Source organism: Eriocheir sinensis, chromosome 24, assembly GCF_024679095.1.
Source record: "Eriocheir sinensis breed Jianghai 21 chromosome 24, ASM2467909v1, whole genome shotgun sequence".
In the NCBI taxonomy this organism is placed as follows: Eukaryota; Metazoa; Arthropoda; class Malacostraca; order Decapoda; family Varunidae; genus Eriocheir; species Eriocheir sinensis.
The window spans coordinates 13,024,312-13,036,775 of record NC_066532.1 but is presented as its reverse complement, the minus strand read 5'-3'; the positions used below and the strand labels follow the sequence as shown (position 1 = coordinate 13,036,775).

General features: G+C 46.8%; 1 protein-coding gene across 5 annotated transcripts in view; it reads right to left on the bottom strand.

Moving 5' to 3' along the window:
• Nucleotides 1-12,464, bottom strand: part of LOC127002862 (1-phosphatidylinositol 3-phosphate 5-kinase-like) — a 73,843-nt gene that overhangs the window by 32,571 nt on the left and 28,808 nt on the right. For 3 of the 5 annotated variants that reach the window (XM_050869094.1, XM_050869097.1, XM_050869098.1), the window contains 10 exons: nt 12,032-12,182; nt 11,351-11,457; nt 11,116-11,157; nt 10,768-10,929; nt 7,481-7,682; nt 6,959-7,063; nt 2,431-3,712; nt 1,635-1,827; nt 658-904; nt 192-367 (listed from right to left, as the gene is read on the bottom strand). In XM_050869094.1, coding sequence (XP_050725051.1) covers nt 192-367; nt 658-904; nt 1,635-1,827; nt 2,431-3,712; nt 6,959-7,063; nt 7,481-7,682; nt 10,768-10,929; nt 11,116-11,157; nt 11,351-11,457; nt 12,032-12,182 — 2,667 coding nt within the window. The remainder of the gene's footprint in view (nt 1-191; nt 368-657; nt 905-1,634; nt 1,828-2,430; nt 3,713-6,958; nt 7,064-7,480; nt 7,683-10,767; nt 10,930-11,115; nt 11,158-11,350; nt 11,458-12,031; nt 12,183-12,464) is intronic. The other 2 variants (XM_050869095.1, XM_050869096.1) reach the window with 2 other exon arrangements.

The window sequence follows — 12,464 nt, the reverse complement described above, 5'->3', positions numbered from 1 at the left end:
TAAATTTGGATAAAGACCTGCAAGTATGGAAGATATCCTTAGTGTGACAGCTTGGCTCGAGCTTTGGCAAGAGTTTGAAAAGTCTGATAGCTAACCCTGCCCCATTTTTTTGTGGTGACTGAAAAAAGGTATTACCGACATATGCAAGAGGCAGTTCAGCACAGAAAGACAGTCCCCTCCCCTTCCCTTACTTGAAGACAGCCACGTGGTTCTTGTAGCCAAAGTACTGGTAGTGGTCATGGTGGATGGAGTGGGAGCAGCCTGGGTTCCCCCTCCGGTTGAAGCTCCCACCATAGAATCTAAGCTCCAGGTACTTTGCAAACGAGAATGACCAGGACTCCAGGGACAAGGGCTGCACTGGGCTAAGCTGCAGGACAAGGTGGTAAATGGGATGAACCATACTAAGTTGCCTCATAATTAGCACCATCTTCACAATGCATTACCAGCTCAATTTCAGCCTATTCCCCATACATGTCATGGTTTATAATTTGATGAGAATGCTCTTCAATCAGTTTTTTGTGCAACTAACCAACTTTCCCAGTCTACTATCCAAAATGTGATTAAAATGTGGAATATACTTCAGATGACATTTCATTGACTGTATTCCCATCACCTCTCACATCGGAAACAATATAAAAAAAGAAGTGCTTCACATACCTGTTTGCACACCTTGCACCAGCTCCAGACGTGGATGGAGCTGGGCGTGGCCACCCCCATGTCGCTGTCCAGCTTCCGCAGCACAACGTCCACACAGCCGGCCTCGTGCACAAACTTCCTGATGTGGTCGTGCACGGGCACGGAGCACTCGTGGGAGGGGCACGTGTACGTTGGACTAAAGCAATACCGTTCCAGGAAGGCGCCGAGGGTAATGTCGTTCCTTCCATAGAAATCCATCGTCAACATCCTGGAAAACGTTGAAAAATACTTGTGAAAAAGAAAAGTTTTGCCAAGTTTCCGAAAAAGTTAGGAAAAGAAAAAGTACATGAAATGCCAGAATTTTCTCTTTTTCTCCACTCCCACACGACCACCACATGTAACGAAACACACGAGAAATTAATCCAGACAAGGAAAGGTTTGCCGGTGCCGGGGATTGAGCCCGTGACCAGCGAAACGGGAGAGCCACTCCTTTACCAGTCGGCCAAAGAAGTACCCCCCTGGCAGAGTGAGTTATGGGAGGCTCGCCCATCAGGCAAGTCAGCACTACACAAGGTCATTCCTTCCGTAGAAACTCAATGTCAGTATCCTGGGAAATAATTAAAAATACTAGTTTAAAAGCCAATAGTCTATTGTTACTACGAACTTTTTACAAGAGCAACTCCAGCAGGCTTTTTTTAGTTTTTCCTGGAGCTGCTGCCTTAACTGTAATAAAAAATAAATAAATAAAAATAAAGTCTTGGTGACAACTTGGATAAACAAAAGTCTAGAGGATTGTTAAAGTCTTAACTTCTCAATTCATGTTTTAACAAATACTAAAACTTTAAGTTGAGGAAAATCAGTTACAAGAATCAGACAGAGACAAAAGAACAAAGATGCTTCCACAGGGTCAGCCTTGCCAAAGAGTGGCTGGAGCAGGCTACAGTGCAACCACCACCTTACTGGAGGGTTGGTTTGCTTTCCTTTGGTTCCATGCTCACCAAGGATTGACGCAAAAGACTGGTGTTGTCCCAGACTCTGTTGATGGTGCGAAGCTGCTGAAGAGGAGGGAGAGGCGCTGGTGGTTGAAAGGGTGGAGAGCATCAACACGCCCACTGGCCGTCAGCATCATGCAGCTCTGGCCACTCCAGGATGTGTTGGTGTTCCCCTTCCCACTGAGGCCACTCTCCTCAGCTGCAGAGGAAACAAACTTTAGGCTCATATTCTCAAACATTTCAGTGCTTGTATACACACATTTGGTGAGGCTTTTGTAGAGATTGTGGGTATTTTTATGGGTAGTTTTGAGAGTAGAGTGAAAGTTTGAAGAGGATTCTGCACCATGAAAGTTAAAAGCACTCACGAGGCCTTGGGAAATGCTAGTCAAGAGCCGAAAGTATAAATACCAGCCTTGATACAGATGTGGAAAGAAAAACCAAAGGTACTGATAGCAAACCAAGAAGAACCAAGGATAATAACAAGAACCAAGGATAATAACAAGAACCAAGGATAATAACAACAAGAACCAAGGATAATAACAAGAAGAACCAAGGATAATAACAAGAACCAAGGATAATAACAAGAACCAAGGATAACAACAAGAAGAACCAAGGATAATAACAAGAAGAACCAAGGATAACAACAAGAAGAACCAAGGATAACAACAGAAAATGAGTAAAAGAAAACATGAAAAGAAAAGTGAAGTATTAAAATAAACTCAAAATGGGAACAACTTCCTCAAACATTCGTATTAGCCAAGTTATACACACACTCATTTAGACACATTCCCAAGGTACTCACTCTGGCTCGTGGGTTCCTCCATGACGACAGCGGTACCGCTGCCCGCCCTGCCCACGGATATGTTGCAGTACTCGTGGTACACATCGTTCGAGGTTGTCTCACAGGTGCAGACGTTTCTCACCCGTCCACCTCGAGCCCTGAAGTCGGCCAACACAGCCTGGAACTCCTTCTCTTTTGCCCCGGTCGTTATCTGCAACTTGATCATGAGATGAACATCCTTGATGTGCACGTTCTTGTTGGTGTCCGTGGTGCTCTTGGACTCCATCTCAGAGAACTTGGGTCGCCTCATCAGGTTGTCTTTCTCAAACAGCACAGACTGGTACAATTCCCTCTGGAAGAACCTGCGGAGGAGGCAGTTCTGTCCAGCCTCTGTCTCCAGGTAGGGAATGCTGTAGCGGATGTAGGGTGAACAGGACAGGATGGTCTCATCCAGAGCCTTACGGAAGGTGTTGGCAAGAGGCTCCTCGGTCAGGGAAAAGGCTCCGCGCGGTGGTTCAAGAGGCGTCTCCTGCGGCGAGGCTCCAGAGTTGAGGTAGGAGTGTAGAGGGTCGCTGAAGTCGCTCACTGTCTGGGTCAGCTTGGCCTTGTCGAAGAGGCCAATTGTTGGCACAGGCATCCCAGGTTTCTCAGTGTCATCCCTTCCATCTTTTGAGGAGACTTTCTGTGCCTCCGAGGTCACGTCTTTATCCACTGGAGTATCAATGATGTCTCCCGAGGCCGTGTCTATTGGTGCTGTGACAGAGATGGCTCCCAAGAACACATCATCCACAGAAGCATCACTTTCAGATGCTTCAGTGCCCTTCACCACTTCACCAATCCTTTTTGTCAAGACTGAATCCACCGACACCTCTGCTCTGTCCAGAGCATCACCACCATCATCAGCATCCTCAAACTCCCTATCCTCGAGGTCAAAGCTCTCCGAGGGCAGTGGGGCGATGTAGGTGTGCTCGTCAACGAGGAAGGAACGCTCCAGCTTCCAGTTATAGACGGCGTAGATCATAAAGTTCATGATCATCTTGACGCGCTTCAGCTCGGCGTTGGAGGCGCCGCGCAGGATGACCGTGCAGCCCAGGTGGGTGGCACAGCCATCGAAGAACATTAGTGTCTTAGCCTTGCCCTTGCTGCCCAGGGAGTATGAGCGGACGTAGAAGTTGTGGCACATGCCCAGGGTGGGTCGGGTCAGCTGAGCATCTATCGAGGTCACCAACTCTGCCTGGGTGCACCTGGCGACCCTCTCCATGACCGAGGGCTTCACATTGATGACGAGAGTGATTCCATAAGTCTGACGGGATATAAAAAATACCAGACTTTAGTCAACATACTTCTATGGTTAAAAATTAGCCAAAATAAACCTCAATTTAATCACCAATCAACAAAACCATGGCAAGGAGGAAGAACCCAATTGCCAAACTCTAAAGCTCTTCCTTACAAAGACTTTTATTGTTGCAGTATCAAAATCTGACGGCAGCTTCGACTTTCATAAAACTCGTCATCCTTGACTTCAAATTTATTTTTTTGCTCAAGGTACACCATACTATTTTTACAAACGGAACATAAGTGTAAGATGTAGCCATCAACTAACAGTGGTTCACCAAAAAGTTGTATGGAATGAGGTCTGGATCACAGATACTGTTGGAACTGATCAGGTGAATGGCCTGGAAAGGGGAAGCATGTAATATGGACACAAGTCTACAACAAAATTGTACGAAACATCATCATTCATCATCATTTCATTGACACCTGCTCCTAGGAGCTCCCTACAGGGGATGGCCATGGCAGAAGAGTTTCTATCTTTCTCTATCCAGACACTCCCTCCTTGCCTGCTCAAAGTTTCTCAAAGATCTTTCCTCACTGGAGGTCGTCCTCTAGCATTCCCTCCCTCTATCTCACTCACATGCACCCTTCTGGTCATCTTACTCTCCTCCATTTGCTCCATGTGGCTAAATCACTTTAAAGTCTGTAGCTTCACTTCTTCCATCACTCCACACTTCCTCCCTTCACCCCCGTGACACATTCCAAAATGCTCGTACACACTTTCATTACTCATTCCATCCATTCTACTCACACCACAAGCACTCCTCAAATAACACATTTCCACTGCCTGCACTCTAGACCTCTGACTTTCATTCCAGGCCCACGTTTCACTTGCATATGTGAGGGTTGGTACTATTATTGTATTTCTCAAATCCCTCTCTACCTCCATGCTCACACTTCTGCCATTCATGATTCATTCCAAAGACCTTACCACCCTTCTTCCTTGCAATGCCCTTTCTCTTAACTCTCTCTCTGTACCACCATGCCTACACATAACTGATCCAAGGTATTTAAACTCATTGACCTCCTCCATTTCTTCACTATTCAAAATTATTTTGCATTCTTTTTCATTCAATTTCCACTTAATATGGGCATACAAAATCTACAACCTCACTTCTACTTCGCTCACAAACCATCACTTTACTTTTTTTGACATTTACTTTCAGCTTTCTCCTTTTACACACACTATCAAAAACACTCGTCAATTTTTGTAGGTCACTTTCATTTTCTGCAATGAGCAGTGGTACAAAACAACCTCCTCAATCAAATCTACAGTACCCTCTTGAGTTTCGCATTATCCGAGTTTCACGGTTTGTCCCAAATTCTTACCATCCCCACTTTCGCACATTATCACCCCGAGTTTCGCGCTGCTTTGACACGTACGGGTCACGTCTACTTACCATCGGCGTCACACACGCTACCTTTAAAGGTAGTATCACACTGGACGTTTTCCTCCAAACACTGTGGCTATGGCAAGAAAGAGAGAGAGCGAGAGAGAACGGTTCGTTTTGAAGCCGCAGTTGAAGGCGGCTGCCTTACGATTGGCTGACAGTTCTGAAAACATGCTTGTGATTCGCTAGGAGTCCGATGACATCATCGCCGACGCTCACCATTTCAGTGGCTTCACCGCCTTAAGGCGGTGTCACAATGGCCGTTTTCGTCCAACCATTGGGGCTACGGACAACGCCTATACGCCAAACTGGGAGCGAGTTCACGGTTATCCATAAGCTGGTGTCACACAGTGCATTTTTCTTCCCACCGCGTTGGAGCCAGCTAGGGCAACCGGCAACTCCAATTTTTCCTGGTGTGCGTCACACACGGCCAAGGGCGGTTGCCCGTATCCACATCCACAACGTAAACAAAGAACTTGCCTTGTATCAACATGGCGTCGTCTGCTCACATGGATCGAATAACAACACACACACACACACACACACAAGACCCATTAGAAACCATTGCAGATGTTCCAGACAAACAGAAACGACATCACCATTTCTTGAGTGTGTTAGAATATATTTGGTGAGTGGCTCACATGAACCAAACCTAGCTCTTGGCAAGAAGAGAGTAGTCGTCTTTAACACTGCTCTCTTCTCACCATTGGGTATGTTTGGTTTGTATGAACCACTCACCAAATAAGTTCTAACACACTCTAGGAAATGGCGAAGCCATTTTTGTTTGCGAGAAACATCTGCCATGGTTCATGATGAGTCTGGTGTGTGTGTGTGTGTGTGTGTGTGTCTTTGTTGTTACTCGATCCACGTGTTTATGTGGTCGGAGTCTAGATGGGTGGGTTGGCCGCTCATGCACAATGGTGACAATGAGAACTGGCACGGAGGACCCACAGACACGCCACACCCACAACAGCTTCTTCCTTCCATTTAACTGATGCAACAAGTCCATAACTTGGGTAATGGCAGCACAAGCTGCGGCAGCCCTTACTTTAGCAGACGACGCCATGTCGATACAGGGCAAGTGCTTTGTTTACGTTGTGGATGTGGATACAAGCAACCAACCATTGCTGTGTGTGACGCACACCCGGAAAAGTTGAAATTGCCAGTTGCCCAAGCTGCCGCCAACGCGTTGGGAAGAAAGGCCCGGTGTGACACCAGGTTAGGGACAACCGACATCTTGCCCCCGGATGGGCACATGGGCGTTGCCAGTAGCCACAACAGTTAGAGGAAAATGGCCAGTGTGACACTGCCCCGAGGCAGCAAGGTCGCTGACTGGGTGAGCGCCAGCGATGACGTCATCGGACTCCCAGCGAATCACAAGCGTGTTTTCAGAGCTCAGCCAATCGTAGGGCTTCATTTGTGGCTTTAAAACGACCCGTTCTCTCTTCCTGTTTTCTTCCTTTTTCCAAGGTACGTATTTTGAGATAAAGGAGTAAAGGAGGAAAAAAAGTGAGCTCCAGGGGGCAACATGAGCCAATTATAATAGCGCCACTGTAAACAGTTGCCTGCGCCATGACAGGCTCGGGGCCGACCATCAGGCCCAGATGTATAGTCCACCAGCACCACAGCCCACATGTAAAAATAAAAAATAAAAATAAAAAAAAAAATAAAAAAATCTCCACGGGTTGGAACAGATAAGCGCTTTTTCAGTGTTTTCAATACCTCGAGTTTCGCGATCCTCGAGTTTAGCGCTATACCTTCGGAACGAAGCGAGCGCGAAACTCGAGAGGGTACTGTACAGCATTATCAAGTAGAAAACTTACCTGCAAATACTTCCTTGCCAAGAATGCAATGCTCTTCTCCACCAATATAATGTCTGGCTTGTAGGAGGCAATCTTGGCCACAACATTCTGAAGGTAATTTGCTTCCTGAAAGACAAGGAATTCTTTGAAGGATGAACAACAACATTCAGGATATTACCTTGAGCCTTATCGATGGGTCAGTCTAGCTACCATCCCAAAACATGGATGCCTCAGTAAATCATACTATCAATTTACCACTAACAGGTCGAGTTAGAATTATCACAAAGTAGGGAAGAAGAATTTACCTGCAGCAGGAGGTCATCAGAGAGAGAATCAATAGACTGCACCGTGGACTTTAATATTACCAAAAACGTTTTTTACAACAAGGAGGAAAAATAAGAGTCAATCAGGTTGAGAGAATCACCCAATGTAGGAAGATATGAGAAAAAAATAGAGGGTTTTGTTCTTTTGTTTTACATCTTGAGCCGTCACCTTTACTGTTAATAAACAAAAATATAAAAATGCTGTCAACAACCCATTTACCTGCAGCAGAAGGTTGTCGAAGGAGAGCAGCTTGTTGTCGGTGCCGCGCTGGTAGTCGATGGTGGAGCCGACCAGGAGGATCTGTGGGTCCGTCAGCCTCATGGCCATGGCCCGGTCCGCCACGTTCTTGGTGCACACGGCGCCGTTCACGATCTGGCAGTCACTCCTGCTGCCACCGGGGACCTTCTTGAACTGTACATACCTGGGGACAATGGAATGGCAATTTAAAAAAAAATTTTTTATCATTATTATTAATTATTATTTTTTTTTTTTTTACATCTCCGTCTGTAGCACCGGCAAGCTTTCTTCAGGGGCCTGGTGGTCGGCCCATGCCCGTCATGGCGCAGGCAATTTTTTTTTATAGTGGCGCCAGTTATGCTTGGCTCATGCTGCCCCCCGGAACTCATTCTTGATTCACTTGGACATTTCTTCTAGAGTCCAGGTTGATGGGTGGTCTTCTGGACAGCATGTGGGTAGTCTTGGGCCACTCGGCGGTGACAAACATCCCAGGTGGTAGCGTGGGGATTTGAACTGACTTTGTCCATGGTGCAGTGAATGTGGAGCCCGCACGCTAACCACTCGGCCACCACTTACCCCAAGTACTTGTGAAAGCTTCTTACTTTTCTATTTTCAGAAGTCTTAATTTTCTATATTGAGGACAAGTAAGAGCCACCCCTCCATCAGAAACGGACCTCTTCTGGCCACTATTCTATTCTCTTATAGGAACAGTGCTTAGTGGGATTGTTTTTGTTTGGTTTTTATGCCTTTGAGCTTCTTGCTTTGTTGTAGAAAAATAAATGTATTTCTTCATTTCTTATATTACATATACCAATACATTCACTTTATATGTCCTCATGTAAAAGGAAATCTCTTAAGAATAAAGTCCTTTCCCTAAAAGATGTGGTACGTTTAACCCGGTAGCAGTGATGGGCCAAATTTGTGGCTTTACCGTGTAGAAGTGACGGGCCACATTTGTGCCATGATATAAACCCCAAAAAATAGATGATACATAATCTGATCACAAATGCTTTGATATATATCAGGGCTACTCAACCATTATGAGCAAAGGTCCAGTTAGACAAGTACAAATGTATGCTGATATATATTATGAAATGGTTTGCGTGAGGGGCGATTTTTTCTCATTTTTCTCGCTTGGAGGGACCATTAAGAAACATGATCCCCGCTGCTATCGGGTTAATTTAAGAAAAAGTTTAGTAAGGCACAGTGGTCTTGTGGGTTAAGGGTCAAGCCATGGAAATGAAGAGTAGGGGCAGGACAGTTCAAACCCCAGTGGCCCTGCATGACCAAGGGAAAGGTACCCACCCAGCCTTAAACCACAAAACCATAACGGCAATGCAACATGTACAAAGGGAAAAGCCAAGATAAAGAAGAATTGGGGTTCAAAAAATTGTCCAGAGAGGAGTAAATTAATGTAAAACCAGTCTATTTTCTTGTTTCTATTAAGAGGTTAAACATTCAATTATTTTCCAACTGTCTTTGTGCATCCTTCTCACCGACCCAGGGTGGCCAGGCCCTCCTCCACACACTGCCTTCCTCCCCCATGCCATGCACACCACTGACCTAGGGAGTGTATTAAGAGTCTCCTCATTAACCAAGTGGCCAGGTCCTCCTCCACACTTCCTTCCTCCCCCCTGCCATGCACACCACTGACCTAGGGAGTGTATTAAGAGTCTCCTCATTAACCAAGTGGCCAGGTCCTCCTCCACACACTGCCTTCCTCCCCCATGCCATGCACACCACTGACCTAGCGAGTGTATTAAGAGTCTCCTCATTAACCAAGTGGCCAGGCCCTCCTCCACACACTGCCTTCCTCCCCCATGCCATGCACACCACTGACCTAGGGAGTGTATTAAGAGTCTCCTCATTAACCAAGTGGCCAGGTGCTCCTCCACACACTGCCTTCCCCCCACCCCATCCCATGCACACCACTGACCTAGGGAGTGTATCAAGAGTCTCCTCATTAACCAAGTGGCCAGGTGCTCCTCCACACACTGCCTTCCTCCCCCATGCCATGCACACCACTGACCTAGGGAGTGTATTAAGAGTCTCCTCATTAACCAAGTGGCCAGGCCCTCCTCCACACACTGCCTTCCTCCCCCATGCCATGCACACCACTGACCTAGGGAGTGTATTAAGAGTCTCCTCATTAACCAAGTGGCCAGGTCCTCCTCCACACACTGCCTTCCTCCCCCATGCCATGCACACCACTGACCTAGGGAGTGTATTAAGAGTCTCCTCATTAACCAAGTGGCCAGGTGCTCCTCCACACACTGCCTTCCTCCCCCCATGCCATGCACACCACTGACCTAGGGAGTGTATTAAGAGTCTCCTCATTAACCAAGTGGCCAGGTGCTCCTCCACACACTGCCTTCCTCCCCCCATCCCATGCACACCACTGACCTAGGGAGTGTATAAAGAGTCTCCTCATTAACCAAGTGGCCAGGTCCTCCTCCACACTTCCTTCCTCCCCATGCCATGCACACCACTGACCTAGGGAGTGTAAGAGTCTCCTCATTAACCAAGTGGCCAGGTGCTCCACACACTGCCTTCCTCCCCCCATCCCATGCACACCACTGACCTAGGGAGTGTATTAAGAGTCTCCTCATTAACCAAGTGGCCAGGTGCTCCTCCACACTGCCTTCCTCCCCATGCCATGCACACCACTGACCTAGGGAGTGTAGTCTCCTCATTAACCAAGTGGCCAGGTCCTCCTCCACACACTGCCTTCCTCCCCCCATGCCATGCACACCACTGACCTAGGGAGTGTATTAAGAGTCTCCTCATTAACCAAGTGGCCAGGTCCTCCTCCACACACTGCCTTCCTCCCCCATGCCATGCACACCACTGACCTAGGGAGTGTATTAAGAGTCTCCTCATTAACCAAGTGGCCAGGTGCTCCTCCACACACTGCCTTCCTCCCCCCATCCCATGCACACCACTGACCTAGGGAGTGTATTAAGAGTCTCCTCATTAACCAAGTGGCCAGGTCCTCCTCCACACTTCCTTCCCCCCCCACCCGCCATGCCATGCACACCACTGACCTAGGGAGTGTATTAAGAGTCTCCTCATTAACCAAGTGGCCAGGTCCTCCTCCACACTTCCTTCCCCCCCCACCCGCCATCCCATGCACACCACTGACCTAGGGAGTGTATCAAGAGTCTCCTCATTAACCAAGTGACCAGGTCCTCCTCAAAACTCCCATCCACCCCTCGTGGCACACAAATTGGCCTAGGGAGAGTCACAACAAGCTCACAAACACTACTCACTGCCTGATGTCCATGTCGTCGCTGTCATTCCTTACGTCAGGGCGGATAATGTCGGTCACTGTGTGGACGATGGGCAGGATCACCTCTGCCCAGGAGGGAGACAGGCCACCGGAATCCAGCAGCTGACACAGTAGAGCACTCTCATGCGAGGCCCACATCGAACTGGGAGAGGAAGTGAAGAGTTATAAGACGGTGCGATGTTATTTTTGTGATGTGTGATTATGTTAATAGGGGTGAACATTTTGGTTATTGGATTGAAAGTTTAAGAAGTTTATTATGTTGGTGAGAAACTAACTTCGGTTATGTTCACTGTACTATTAATTAAAAGATAACTTATCAAATCCTTACCTGAATCTCATCAACTTCAAATGTTTTTCAGGATCTCCATTTCTAGTAACGAAATTTTTTGTTGCAGATTAGTATGGAGTTGAGAGTTGAATGAAGCCGTATATCTGGGCATCTCATCTCTTACTCATCAGTGAAAGTCTGTAACCCTGACATGCTGCCAAGACCTGGGAGTTTTGTATAAAGGGAATAAGTAGCATGAAGTAGTATAAAGGGAATAAGTAGAATGGAGACTAACTTGAGCCGTTGTTTAATGACTGAGCTGTCAACGTCAAGGGAGCTGCTGCTCTTCTCTTGGGCTCCCAATTCCGACTGTGGCTGCATTCCATCCTGACCTCGTAGACCCTGCAACAAGAAACCCGTCTAGAACACAAACCACAAAACCAAGAGACCGATCCAAAACAAATATAAAACCCGAAACATAGGACTTACATCATCACCTTCATAAACAAATTTCCCCCAAGTCATTTTCAACACTTTAAAGAATAAACAAGAACTCATTTTCTTCCTATTCATATTATGCAGAAAAGTTAAATTTTATAAAACTTGTCCATAATCATCCGTTTACTCTCAGATTCCCATAATTTCTCATGAGGTTAGATGCTCAGTGATACACTTCCAATTATTTATGCCCACTGCCTTGGCCTCTTCAATGCCCAATGCTGCCAAATCCTCTTCCACACACTGCCTCTCAAGAAAAATATGCTTCCAACCATTTCCCTCCATTGCTTCGGACTTTTTCAATGCCAAATGCTGCCAAATTCCCTTCTACACACTGCCTCTCAAGTAAAATACAACTATTTCTGTCGATTGCCTCAGCCTCTTCAATATCCAATGCTGCCAATTCCTCTTCCACACAGCCTCTCAAGAAAAATAAATCCTATCCTTAACATCTTATAAATCCTGCAGCGCTGCCCACCTGCAGGACCTCGGCCATCACCGCAGCATCGCCTGGCGGGATGAGGAGAGCGCTGGCACTGAGGGCAGCAGACACGGTGGTGGAGTATGACGGCTCAACGTCCCGCGCTGATGCTGCCACTCCCCTGCTGTCTGTTGAGTCGCCGGGGCTGCTGTTGGAAGTACGAAGGTAAAAAATAAAAACTTGAATCTTAATAGTTACTCCTTTGGCCCCTCCCTTGTATTCCCAGTAGTAAAGGTGGAAATGAAAATCAATCTTGGACACCATCTACTTGACGGGGCTGCTGTCGGAGGTACGAAGCTAAAAAAAAAAACAGGAATTATGATAGTTACCCCTTTGGCCCTTCCCTTGTATTCCCAGTAGTAAAGGTCAATTAACTAAAACCTATCTATACACCATCTAGTTGCCTGGGCTGCTGTCAAGAGTAAGATGG